Source organism: Agelaius tricolor, unplaced genomic scaffold (assembly GCF_023055355.1).
Source record: "Agelaius tricolor isolate 1412-34295 unplaced genomic scaffold, bAgeTri1.0.p SCAF_9, whole genome shotgun sequence".
Lineage (NCBI taxonomy): Eukaryota > Metazoa > Chordata > Aves > Passeriformes > Icteridae > Agelaius > Agelaius tricolor.
Genome location: NW_027269269.1, coordinates 44,836,483 through 44,850,733, shown reverse-complemented (window position 1 = coordinate 44,850,733; position 14,251 = coordinate 44,836,483). Strand labels below are relative to the sequence as shown.

At 44.1% G+C, this 14,251-nt stretch overlaps 1 protein-coding gene across 1 annotated transcript in view; it reads left to right on the top strand.

Annotated features, from left to right (window-relative positions):
* CD247 (CD247 molecule) overlaps nucleotides 1-14,251 on the top strand; it is a 47,299-nt gene that overhangs the window by 29,326 nt on the left and 3,722 nt on the right. The window contains 4 exon segments of the mRNA XM_071433767.1: nucleotides 10,703-10,809; nucleotides 11,968-12,021; nucleotides 13,278-13,361; nucleotides 14,007-14,042. Coding sequence (XP_071289868.1) covers nucleotides 10,703-10,809; nucleotides 11,968-12,021; nucleotides 13,278-13,361; nucleotides 14,007-14,042 — 281 coding nt within the window.

The window sequence follows — 14,251 nt, the reverse complement described above, 5'->3', positions numbered from 1 at the left end:
TTTATTTAGCTTTACCTAGATTATAAATAGCGGCATAAAACTGTCACTCAATTGCTGCTTCTAAAGAGTACATAATAATTTTGCATAGGATTCTACAAGTATTTTTTCACTTTTTATGCTGCTGCCATTACAACAGTGTTAGAAATGTTACAGGGAAAAGAGAAGAAATTGCCTTTATGGCTGTAAACTATGTCTGAAAACCGTAGTGTTTAGATCACCAATTGTTACCATGGTAATAAAATAACTGAACAGATTTTCTCTGTCCCAGTTGGTCAGACTTTTTCTCTTTTAGGGACTTTTTTCTGATCATAAACTTACAAGAGTGAGATATTTAACAGTGGGACACTGGAGGAGGATGGGTCTTGCTAGCAGGGAAATTTGTCTTCAAGGGGCTTGTGGCACTAGTTTGGTAAAATAATATTGTCTAAGGTCTATGAAGATTTGCTTATGATTTTGCTGTTTAGGTTTCATTGTTTTTTCCCAGCATAAATAATTAAGTGCATCTTTATAAAATGAAATGAATTAAGATAATATTTGCTCTGTAGCTGTATCTACATCCCTATATAATTTAATTTAGATAAAAACTCACTATGTGACAGTGGATGCCGTCATGTTCAATAAATTTCAGGTGCATGGAATCTGTTAGGAAATTACTTTTTTTGTCCTGTCCAGGCAGAAAATCGACTGACAGCAGAAATACATAGTGATTTTATTTTTCCATCATTTTTGGTGAACTAGTTTTATATCCTAAAGAGTATTAGGTAGAGCGGGTTACAAAGCCAGTTTCTTTTGCTTTATGTGCACAGACTTTGTATTTTGTGCATGTTCTGTGCTCTTTTTCAGTAGAAATGCAGAAATGTTTGGAGAGTTAAATATATATATTTGGTGCTGTGCAATGACCTGAACCATCCAGTCTTTCCTGCTCTTTTGCCTTGTAGTAAATAATTCTAATGTAGTTCTTGCAATGGACTTGGAGTAAACCACTGGTAATTTTTGTTGATAAAACAGAAATACAGCTTTAGGATATATTTCTAGAAAAAGAATACTTTTTAAATTAAAGGGTTCAGAGGCAATTTTTTCCTTTTTGTTTTCTGACTTCTAATGTGTAGGCATGTGAAAATGAATTGCAGAAGAACAAACTGTCAGGTTACTCTGAAAGCAGGGTAGAACACAGTGAATTTAAAGAGTAATGAAAAAGTTTATTTTCCAGAAAAATTGTGTAGAGTATACTCTCCAAATTTAAATTTGTTAGATTGAGTAAATCTTTTTTGTATAATGAAATGTAGTGTGTTAGAAAAAACATTTGCATTTATATTTGAATTATAGATGCACACTGCCTGTTTCTTGTGCTTCTTTGAAGGTGTGCGTGTCTGCTCTGTGGCTAAACCTGTTCTCATTGAATTAAATGGCCTTTGCTAATTTGAAATCAATTGTGTGGAGAATGAATCCACCCATTTTGGAATCTGCTCTTTACTGGGAAGAAAACCAGGACATTTTACATTCACTTGAGTTTCTTCCTCCGTTTGGATGCGATAAACCCCAGCACAATCCTCGTGAGTGCTATTGGCTCCCACAGCTTTGCTATTTTGTCTGTAAGAACAGGGCAGCTTCTCCAAATGGATTTCAGGGGCTAGATTGAAATAATTAATGCACATCTAATGGCTAATTCCGTGGGATAACACTTTGCTTAATGGGATTAATTCCAGGCTTGCACATGCCAGAAACTCCCGGCAGCACAGATGAGGCCACTGCAAAGCACCTCAAAGTGGGTCTCTGGTACCTTCCCTCTTCCCCTCTGTCCTATTAGGAATACACAACAAGTCCAGATGTGAATGAACAATGGATTCATCACAACTGATCTCAGAAAAGCATTTGTATTAAGGGAGGAAAGTGTTTTGTCCTGTACAAGCCCATGCATTTTCTGGCTACCCAGTTTTTTGTTAGGTATTTTAGATAGTGCGATACACAATAAAGGGTTCCATGGCAAGAAAAACTTGTAATGGATAGAAGTAGAAGAAAGATTTTTCTTACAGAGTACAAAAAGTAAATTAAACACTAAGGATCCTTTTAGGAGAAAATTTATTTTCTGTGGGCATTTGATCACTTGGCAATTTTTCACTCCATCCAGCAGTTCTGTGACTGCACTTTCCCAAACTGTGCTTTCAATAAAGCTGACTTAAGCTCCCAGTGCTATGAAAAATGGAGCTCATATAAATTTCCTTTGCATTCTAAATCCATCTCAGCTGCACACAGAAAGCAAACAAATACAGTTTCTACACAGCCTTTTTATCTCTCTCCACATCCCAGAGGCTTCCCAATCTGGCTTTTTGTGGGAGAGAGGGGTGGTTTAAAGTAAACATAATTTCAAAATTTTCATCCATTTTAGAAGCAGCATTAAAGATCTTAAAAGGAACATGTTTTATGAGGCTGACAAGCAATTAGATGAATGCAGTGGCAGTACAAGTGCATGATTCTACACTTACAAAATTAGTTGGAGTGAGAAAAATCAGAGACAACATAATATCCCATCTCAAGTGGCTGCTTCAGATAGGTGCTCTGAAACTTGAAGGTATGAACAGAATTGTTCTGTAAAATATATCTGGTAAGTGGCTGAGAGCTGCTTGTGTATGTTAAGATGGAAAGAATAAATACAAGGGATCTAAATCCTCTGAAATGGCTGTGCCACTCCTCCAGGAAAACAAAACTAAACTAAATCTAGTCATAAGCAACAGAATAGCATTTCTCTTTGCTAAATTTCTGGAAAATCTTTTAACAAAAAATCTTGAAGAAAAACCATAGGGTACATTTAGTGCTGTGGATGAAATGAATTTAAATTACTCATGGTAACTCACCTTTCCAGATTTTCAATGTATTCCCAAGTAACTATTGGAATTAACTTGACAAATTTTAATATTAGTTGCACACAATGGGTAAATCATAATTACTTCATCTGCATTCCAAATACTGCCATAGAACGGTTTGAACTTGTAGTGTAAGTAAACAGGAAATTTTCTTTGTGATGAGAGATTAGAGTCCTTTTCCTTGGGTTTTGGGATTTTTTTTCCTACAAGTCTGTTTCCATAGAGAAGGAATTAAGTAGGTACCAGCTTCTAGTGCCTGAGCTTTTGAGAGCACTTCAGTATTTTTGACAGTTAGTGTATTAGTTTTATCTTATAGTTGGTGAAATAAAGGTGTTACATAAAGTTCTTAATGATAAGGAAATTCTTTCCTCCTATTTCTCCCACCACACACCAGAATGTATTGCTTTCTAACAGTCTTTATTCCAGTCAAAATTTATATATAAGCTCTTCATTCTTGCCATTTCCTACCTATGTGTGAGAAGGTGTGTTTCAAAATACAGCACTTTGCTTTCCCCTTATCCTGTAATGCCATCTGAGATAAGGTTTTCTAAAGTTGGGTGTAGTCCCTCAGGTGGCTCTTAACAAAATGCAGCAGTGGAGATGTACCAGCCACAGTTTTGTCACCTGTCAGAGGAGCACAGCCTCAGCAGTGAGGTGTTAACAGGGACAAATAAATCCCTGCCCCACTTGCAGATCCATGACAAAGCCCTTTCTCTTCAGCAGTGCTTTGCTCTGCCATCAAATTTTAGCTGCATAGTTGCTAGATGCTATGGAAATGTGAATGCTCCCAAATCAGAGGAAGGGCATTTCAGAGGTGGAAGAAGCAATTCCTTTTTTTTTTTTTCCCCAAGTGGAATGTGTGATTCCAAGGAGTCAGGGTTTGTTCTGAGCCCCTTTGTTGAAGGAGTCCATCGAGGACCCAGGCAAAGTTTGTTGTGATATTTCCATTTTGTGAGAGCTCATCCATTGGCTTTTTTTCATGAGGCCTGTGAAACGCTTCATGTGCTCCTTTCAGAGAGGAATATCCCCCAGTAGTCTTAATCTTATTATCGCTAAATTTTGTTGAGCAATGCTGCAGGAAAAGTATGCAGGGAACTAATATGAACCCTTAATCACCCTTTCTCTCTACCCTGTACATAACTTGCTGTTGCACAGGGGAGGTTTTTGGCCTGTGCATCCTCTGGCAGGGGCAGGAGATGACACACACATCTCTGCACTAAGTGGGTCAGTGGCAGGGCCCTGCTCTGAAACCTCTCCGGTGTGTGCAGCTACTGCAGGGTTTAGAGCCTCAGCCGTTGGTGCAACCTCCTTCCTGCCCACTGCATCTGCAGATGATTTAACTATTTCCCTCCTTGACACCAAGCTTCACCAGGAATTTCTTCACCCTCAGAAACCTCGTTGCAGTGAAAATATCTTGAGGCTTTGCTAGCCTTAAAACAGTCTGCTCCTATTTGTCCTGCTAAAGTAAATCTTGCAGCCTTCCACCATTTTCCCACCTTGTATGTCTACCTTCCCTGTGATTCAGTCATTTATCTGCTGAAAAACATTGTATGAGAAATGTTTTGAAATACTTGAGTGACAGCTACCTGGGTTTTGACAAGTGTTGCTATGAACTTAACATAGAAAAGTGGATGGTTCCATTGCTGGGGGCTTGGTGTCCTTCCTTACTCTGGCTCTTTTGGCACTGGTTAGATCTGGTGCTGCTGGTGAGTTCAGGTGAAAATGATCCCAGAAAAAGGAAAAAAAAAAACCTGATTAGATTCCAGTAGGATTAGCAGCGATGAGTGTCCAGGCATGGCTTTGAGCATACATCAGGGATGGCTCCTGTCACTGTCCCAGCTTTGGTGCATGTTGGCTGCAGGGGAAGGAATTGCTCATGGGCTGACTGCTCTCTGTAAATGGCCTCCTTGTAGCTGCAATTCTCCCTCCAGCACCTCCACCCTTTGCTTGTGTTCTTGTGAGAGATTTTTTTACTGCTCTGCTTGCAGCAAACGAAGGCAGTTGCAATCAAGCTCAGGCTGGACACCTGCCCTGGAGAGGCTCTTGCTGGGCCTGTGCATCTCTGCATTCAGTTCCCACCATTCCCCACCAGGTGGGACAGCCCACCTGGGCTTAATGACTTTTGGAAGTTTGAAACTAGGATAAAAGCAAGTGGGAATGCCTTATAAATCTCCTGGTTGGGAATTGTTCTTCCTGTTACCAGTAGATTTGATTATTGGAGCCATGAGCTAGCTGTAAAGTCGAACTTAAAAATGCTCAATTAAAGTACTTAGAGAAATGTCTGCCACTCTGAGAAGTGCTCACTGAGCAGAGGAACACATCTGATTGTGATCAGCAGCATCTTGTGCCTGGCTCGGTGTGTCTTCCTCCAGCCTTGCAGCTGTGAAGCCTCTTTGGGATTCCCAGGGGGACAAGGAGGCTCAATTCTCTTATGTGGTCCTGCATCATGTGCACGGGGTTGTAGGAGCTGGAATGAAAAGGGCACCTGATAGTAAATCACTCTGGGGTGAGTTACTGCTGTGGGGCAGAGTTGGTAGGGCAAGGGAAAGGCTAAGTGACCTAGAAGCATTTGAATAATAATTCTTGCCTCTTTGTACACTTAACACCAGATTGAATTAAACACTAGAAAATTTACAGCAGGGAACACCTTTTGCATTAACTGGATTAAACTTTTGCTGTCCCTGATGAAGATGGGTCTAGTAAAAGCACTTGTGCCTAATCTAAACCCCTAGAAAAGCTGACAGAGCTGCACAGCTTGCAGCTGTCAGCCCAGCTTGTTGGATATCCGTGTCTGCAGCTGCCCTGTGCATGGTTGGCTGTCTCTAGGAGGCAACACCAGGCTTGCTTCAGGAAAGCCCTTTGCACCGAGTCCTTGCTCAAGTGAGAAGTGAAAGCAGTTGCTTTTTCTGAGAATGACTGACTGTTTTGATGAAGCAAGGAGTCCCCTTCCAGAGATGAGCAAGGCACTCCCCTCCTTTCTGTTTCTGACGAGGCTCTGGAAGGATTTGGAGGGTGAAAGGCTGCCTTGTTTAATTATATATTCAAAGTTAATCTTCTCCACCTTCAGACTGAAAAGGTAGATATGTTTCCTCTTCCCACATATCAAACAGCAGCTGGAGATCTACTTGTCTTTCTCCTGTTACAGTACCCTGGATTTTTTTTTTATTAGAGTCTTTATTCCATGATGTGCTAGAAGATCATAAAATTGTAGAAAAATTTGGCTTGCAAAGGACCTTAAAGATCATCTAGTTTCAAACCCCTTGCCATGGGCAGGAACACCAATGTTTAATCCCATGTAGTATTATAATATTTTCCTTCTTTTGATTCTATTTCTTCCAAATAAATCAGAGGAAAACTTGAATTATTTGAACTTTGTGTTAGTGCCTCCCTGAAAGGGATCCTAAAAGGAGTAGGAAGGGCTCGCAGGAATCCTAAAGCACTTTACCTTGACTTTCCATAGGGCTAACACTCATTGGTGTAAAAAATTGGAAGCTAATGGCCTAAAATACCTTCCTTTTTAAATGTAACTATTTGGGCTGCCCAAAACTGGTCTTGTAACCTGAATCCTGATCGTATCAGCAGTTTCCTCCAACAACAATGAACTCTAATGCTGAACTTCAAGGGTACAGCTTTGCTTTGGGCCATGCTGTGTTTCACAAATATGTGATGGAATATTGATGACAAATTAATTGAGCCTCTGCCTTCTGCAAGTGAAGAATTGGCCTCTGCTTCTTCAGCCGTGGAGGGTCACAGGCTTGCTTGTTGTTTCTGTCTATGAGTCAAACCCATAGAAAAATATAAATAGAAACAAACCCCATGACAGATACAAATAATCCTGTTCATAAAGAATGTAATAATTTTAGCTGGCTAACTTGTAGGCGTTTAGTCTGGGCTGTCCTTTCAGCTGCAGGCCTGTGTACACTTGAAGAGAAGCACCATGCAGGGTACTCATCTCTTTCCTCATTCTGCCCTGAGCCCAGGGAGCTCTCTTGGGTTCAGAATTTTGCTCTCAGACAGCAGCACTGAGGCAAGACCCATCACACCCAGCATCATCCAGAGTCACAGGCATCACTGCCGGTGGAAGATGGTGGTGTCTGAGAAAAGCTGCCCAGCAAGCAGCTCAGGCAGCTCTGGGCTGTTGGGAGAAGGTCCTGCAGGATCTGCCTTTAAACACCTTTGTATTTAACCACAGTTGCATCAATAAATCTCTTGTGCTGGGATTGGTTTTCATGGGCTTCACTGAGAAACTCGGTTTCCAGGAAGATAAAACGCTTCATTTACGGCTGTGTTACTGAATTTTGCTAACCCCTAAAAGTAAAACTCCTAAATGAATCACTTAATAAGGCCTATGGGAGAGAAAAAAATTTATGGTAGACAGATGTGATCTGGATTTACAAGTAATTCAGCTTTTACGGTCTGTATTTCTCAAACTATTATCAGGAATCATGGTCTAACCCAATCCAGGCGCACACTAAAAGCATTGGAGGAGGAGAATCCTGTTAAAAAGAAATGTTCTGGCACGCTTCAAGGGCCCAGGCCATGTTCCAGTGATTCAGTTCAGCTGGTCCCCATTGGTACTGCCTGCATTGGGCCAGCCCTGTGGATTGGACCCCAGCCAGCTTTGGGGTGCAGCATCCCTCCCTCGTGTCACGATTTGCAGCAGGGTGACTGGATGTGGTTCTGGGACTCCCTGTGTCTCTCCAGGACTGGAGCAGCAGGCAGTGTGGGCAGGTGGCTGCAGCTGAGTTTGCTGCCCTGTGCAGGAGAGCTGCTGCTGGCCCTGAGCCGGGGCTTGAAGCTGTGAAACCACGCAGGGCTCTCGAGGCGGGCGCCCGCAGTGCAGCCTCCCTGCCGGCCCCAGGCTTCCTCTGCCTTGGCTCTGGGGCTGCTCTCGGCCTCTCACCACTGCCTTTTTCTCACTTGCTGTCTGCAGCACTTCTGAATTGCCTTTTTTTTTTCTTTTTTCTTCACCCATGCTTCAGAAAGTAAAAGGCTACAGGGGTTGTTGCAGAGCTGCTTTGGGGAGATGCCAGCCTTGTGTCCAAATGTGGGAGTGCAGGGACCTGCAGCCGCAGGAGAGAGTGCCCAGGCACAGAGGAGAGCAGGGCTGCATTGCTGGGTGGGAGCAGAGAAAGGGGGGAACAAAAGTCCAGGCTTTGGAAGGAGATGGTGCTGGGAAGAACCATCTCAGGAGCAGAAGCACAGGTGCTGACAGAGCTCCAGGTGTAGGCAATTGGGATTGAGGAGGGCTGACAACCTGGGCAGTGCTCTACTCAGGGACTGCTGTGTGAGTATTGGAAAGACACTGTGCAACTCCCAGTAGGCACTGGGTGACCTGTGAGGTTAACAGAATGGGAATCATCAGTGAAATATTTGCTATTTGTGCTTTGCTATTTGTTTACTGTTTGTGCTTTGCTCTGTGCTAGGCAGCTGAGTGTGACTGCTCCCTTGGGCCTGGCATGTTTTTCTCTGCCCAGCTCCCATCTCATCTGCTGTGACCTTGGCCTCAGCCCCCAGACCATGGCTGATGAGGGACAAAAAGCACATTTTGGTGGTGCCTAAGAGACTGGCCTTGTGTTTTGAAGAGCCAATAACCCCTCCTCTGGCGATCTAAAAACCTAAACGGGTCCTGTTCACCGGAATGGATGGTAACTGTTTCAACTGCCCATTGTGCTTCCTACCTCTTTGACCTTTCTTTCAATAGGCTTTGTACCTTCTGTCTTTTTCTCTCTCTCTCACTTTCTAGTCCAGAACCCTGTTTCAAAGGTTATTATTTAGAAAGTGCTTTGTACACTTTGCTTTGTTTAAGAATACAGAAATCAAACGTATAAAGGAAGGAAATAACACAACCTAACAGATAGGACAAGGGGAAGTGGCTTCAAGCTGCACTAGCTTGAAGGTTGGATACGAAGAAAATTTTCTGCACTGGAAGAGTGGTTAAAGCATTGAAACAGGCTCCCCAGGGAAATGGTGGAGTCACCATCCCTGGAAATGTTAAAAAAATCAATAGATGTGACACTTCACAATACGGTTTAGTGGGCATGGTGGTATTTGGCTGAAGGTTGAACTTGATGATATCAGAGTTCTTTTCCCACCCTAATAATTCTATTCATTTTAGTGGGTTTTTCCCTAAACATTGGACTTTGTCATAGTCTCAAAACATGTTTTTCCAGGGACAATCACAGCCAGAGCAGCAGGCCTTCCCTCACTGAACAGCTCTAATCCATTACCTGGGATGCTGGGGGCCAGGCTGCCCCACACAAGCATCATGTGGGAACTTGGTTGGCTCTGCAGAGTCAGCCAAGGATGACAGTGGTTGGCACAGGGCCACAGCTAAATCCCCTGCACTCTTGGCATCTCCTCCACAGTCCTCTATGTCTCCTCCTGGTCTGGGGATTTTATTAGTGCCGGAGAAATATTGGACTTGAGATGATTGTGTGAATGTGCCTGGCTTTGGTACCAGGAGAGGGGATTCAGGGCCAGGACACCCAAAGAGTACACAGAAATGCTGCTTTCAGCAGCATCTCAGATGCCTCCAGGCTGGTGTAAAATATTGTCCTGTGAACTGTTTAGAAGAAAATGTCTGGGACTGTAATCTCAGCTCGTTTGTTGGTTTTATATACAATGTTGGGAAAATAATGTAATCTCTCTGTCTCTGTTTACCCCATATAAATGAAATTTTATAGTCCTGAGGAAATGTGGTGAAGGGTATTTTTCATAAAGTGCTTGAACCATATTTTTTAAATGACAGAAAAAGAGGGAGAAGAAGGAAAACCTTCTAGGATCTCAATTTATTTCTATGGATTTGTTTCTAAATGCATGATTTAGGGAAAAAAAATGAATGCAAGCTCCTAGCTCAGACAAACAAACAAATCTACTCTGTGGTATTTTTTCTGGGTGTGTGTGGCTGTCAGAGGGAACAGTGATTGTTTATCTTCATCAAAGGGCTTTTCAGGTTATTGATAATTTTTGTCTTTCTGTTTTGAACTCCCTTCAAATCTGCACAAAGCACAACTCAGATTAATTTTAAGGCATTTGTTTCTTTGTTTTTTTATATAACTGTGCAATACAGCTTTTCCTTGGGGGATGGACATGGAGCTGCATATTGGATCTGTAGTTACTTAGCCTTTGATTTTTTTAACTATACTTTGTGAACTTTCTACATCTTTATTAACTGATACAGGGGCAGTTTTATCGGGTTTATCTGCTGAAACCTAACCATATTAACATGTCCTGCTGGATGTGGTCAGTGTATAAATATTTAAATGGTAGCTGAAAAGATGGAGACTCCCTTTTTAGGAGTCACATGGAAAACATGAGGGGCAATGGGTTCAAGTTACTCTTGGAGCATTAAATGTGATGGTGTCAATCTTTCTTTACATTTAGTGCAGAATTGAGAAGCCCTCCCCTAAAATTTTGTCCAAACAACGCATTTTCTCATACACACTTGATGAAGGAAGCCTTAACCAGGCCCAGTCATGAATCCCTGCAGGAGATGCTGCTGGGTTTTCCCAGAAAATAAACTGGTCCTGTGTTGGCTGGGGGAGCTTGCAGACATTTCTGTCCATGGAAGTACTCTCAGATGGCTGGGGTCCTGCACAGTCTGGTTTAACTGAACCTGTTCAGAGAGAAGGCTGGACTTGCCACGGTCCTTTTTGACCAGATTAATCCTAAAATTCTTCTATTCAGAATTGCATCTCCTTTGCCAAGGGGCAGTGTTTCCCTCACATTGGCTATTATTTTTTCCATGGAGTGCTATGCAGCACTGCCACATTTATGCTGCCAAGCACCCAGTGACACAAGTGACTTTGTTTGCTGATGTGCCTGATCTTTTTGTGCAGATGCTGCATCAGTTCTTGGCCTCACAGATCCCAGGCTCTGCTACATGCTGGATGGATTCCTCTTCATTTATGCAGTGGTCATGACAGCCCTTTTTGTGAAGGCAAAGGTCAGTCTAACCCAACACAGATCCATTTGGATTTGGTGGTGTAAGCTGGGCTGGAAAGTGGGAGTGGAGGGGAACCATCTCTTGGAATGAGACCTTTCTATTCTTTTGCTTTCTTTCTCTCTTTTTCTTTATTTTTTCCCCCTCTGTTTCTGGTGTCCACTTGAGCAACCTAAAGCAGTTCTTTCCAAAGAGTATATGAGAGTGTTTTGATGTTACACTTATGGATACATCAGAGATTCTGGATTTTGTAGATGGGAAGTGACTGATCAAGAGTAACGTGGATTTTTTTTCTCCTGCTTTGTCATTGGAAAGAGAGGAGGGGGATACACAGAAAATATAGGGAAAATGGCAAGCTTGTGAAGGATGTATTAAAATGTCTCAACAATTCAGACATCTTTGATACTATGAGTGTGATGATGCAACAACCCAACCACAGGAGAGGACTTGAGTAATTGTTACAAACGTGATTCTATGCCTAAATATAGACTGAGCTAGAAGGTTACTTTTAATAAAGAATTGAATGTGATAATAACTCAAAAAGAGTAAATCAATACAGAATGTAGTTTGACAGGGTTTTTGTTTAAACACTACAACACAAAGCAGCTGCTCTCATTGATCCAAAACTGCCCTTCTTTACTGAAATTTTGGCTTAGCAATTGATTTCTCATAATTATTGTGAGCAGCTGAGCCAAAGAGCAGCTACAGAAGGGATAATCCTTTACCTCTTTGTTACCTGCCACTCACTTCAACTTATTGGGGTGGCACCAGAGCCCTGCAAGCCACGTGCTGCTCCTGAGGGGTGCAGGGATTCCCTGCAGGAAGCCCAACAGCTTTGCAGGCAGCGGGAGAACCAAAGTCCCAGGGAGGCACAAGATTAGGACAGGAAGAGAATGGAGAGACAGGTGCGTAGGGAACAAACTCAGAAGTTTGTGAGCTGGTGTTATGTGAAATAAAACGACTTGGCTGCTGAGGGCAGGCTGCTGTGTGGATAAAAGTGCTGCTGCAGCAGGGGTTTGCATTGCCTGTAGCCACACAGGGAGCTGCTTGTGGGTTGCCCTGTTTCTGATGAGGGTAACTGGTAGGAGAGAGGGAATGAAAGGACTGAGGGGAGCCACTGTGTCTCTGCTCATGGAATGGTCTCTATGGTCTCTCTTGCAGCTCAGCCAGGCCTCTGAACCCCAGCTGCAAGCGGGCCAGGATGACGTGTACAACGTGAGTAACTGCTGGTCCTTGTTCCCTAATCCACCATCCAGATGGTGGGGCACAGAGACTGAACTGGCTGCTGGTCAGAAAAGCTTTGGGTGAGCCAAAAAGTAGGCTCATGTAGTAGTAGTCTTGATGAGTAGGCTGTACATGTGTGCAGGAAAGGTAAAACCTCGCAGGGACAGCTTCTGGTATCACCACTCTGCCCAGATGCTGGAGAGCTCTTGGGACTGTTGGTTTCTGATTTGGCCACTGAGCTCTAGGTTGGCAGGAGCCCAGGCTGTTTGCTGTGCTGCCCCATGGAACAAACAGGTTTGTGAGAGCTCTGGGTGTGTGTGCAGGCACTACCCCCTTGCTGCTGCTGTTTGATGTGGGCTGGGCAAAGGGCAAATGCCAAGGAATGCTGTGGAGCTGCCTTTGCACCTGCAGCTCGTCCACTCTCAAGTGTGTGGAGCCTGGGCTCCACACAGGCCCTGTGCCTCCATTCCCAAGCTTTCCTGTTGCCTTGCAGGAAGCCCTGCTGTACCAGATCATACCAGAGAAACACCTTGTCCTGTGCCCTGACCAAAGGCAGCGTCTTTAGGCAGTGAAAGAGGGCAGAGACAAGACCCTGCCTGAGCCTCCTCACTAAATTGCCCACTCATGGCAGCATTAAACTCAAGCTATTTTTGCTATGTCTAGATGTCTTTTAATTTTTTTTCTCACGCTTTTGACCATAGCCACATCCTGTGATGAGTTCTGTTTAACTCTGTAATGTCTGAACACTAATGCAATTTCTTTTCAGTTTAAGTGTAGCCCGTCACCTTTCAAGTAGTGCTCTGTCAGCTGTGTTATTTTGACCTGAAATCTCTCCTTTGCCCTTGTGCAAGGTAACCTTTTCCAGCTAAGATTTGTGTTGGGCATAAAATTCTGTAGGTCCTTGATGCAAATTTAGATGAACAGCTCTTGCAAGAAAAATGAAGGTCGTGGCTCTTTGCTCTCCTGTGGGAGAGAAAGTATGAAAGTCAGAGTCCCTCCCCCTCATGCTCTCTGGTTTTCAACTCATTTCCACTTAGGAAAGGTGCTTGATGCAACAGCTTGCAGTTTTGTGTCATTTCCATGGCTTAAATGTAGACATTGCTGTTGACAGTTGCATTAGGGCGTAAAAAGAATTTCTAGTTCAGTGATAGTCCTTGTGAGCTGAGCTGGGTTCCCTTTCTTTTCTAAGATCTGTTCTTATCTCATGATCACGGTGTCCATCCAGCGCTTTTGCTCTCCCGTTTCAGAAACTCTCCCGCGGGCACAGAGACGATTACGATGTTCTGGGAGGAAAGCGAGGAGCAGACCCCGAGCTGGGCGGGAGACACCAGGTAACCTCCAGGCACATGTGCGCCTCTGTCCTTTGATCTGGTGCCTCCTCCCACGCCGTGTCACAGCGCTGCTCACACAGGCAGCCACCCCAGCGCCTTCCTGGGGAGGGAACGACGCGATTTGTGTCGTAACCCCGGCGGCGCGGGGGGCAGCAGCGAAGCTCCCCCTCCCCTTTGATCTCTGCGCCCCTCGCCGGGCTGGGAGCTCGCAGCCGTCGGGGTGGGAAGTGACACCCGGGCCCGGGGCGGATGCGGAGGAGGCCCGGCAGCGGTGGGTGTTTCACAGAGCTCGCTGCGTCTGATGCCATCAAACAAGCGCCCACAAAGCAGAGCAGCAGCCAAAACAACTCTTTGTGCTGCACGGCCCATCACTTTCAAAGGAAAAGGGAGGGAAAACCTCCTGCATCAGCAGGTGACAGCTGTAGGGGCTGAGCAGAGAAGAACTAAGTTTTACCAATTGCTAAAGTGAAATTAATTTCTCCCAGAACAAGTTGTCTGAACAGAGCCTTACAGGTGGAGGCAGGATGGACTGGAATGGGCAGGGAAAGTCCATAGAGCCACAGCTGTGCCATGGAGCAAATGCATAAGCACATGGGGGATGCTGGTAGTGCAATGTATGGGCAACTTTTTTCTTCTGTTTTACAGCAGAGGAGAAAGAACCCTCAGGACACTGTCTACACTGTGAGTAGAGCACTCTGGAGAGGGCAGAGAGGGAGGGATGGCTGGGAACAGGAGATTGTGTTTTATAGGAGACTTTTCCCCCCTGCCACCCAATTTCAGCTCTGGTTCAAAACTCAACAGCTGCTTTTCAAGACTTCTCTTCCCTTCCGCCCAACTCTTCCCAGCAGACCCTCTGTTTTTGCTAGAAAATTTCTGCTCACTTTTGAGTG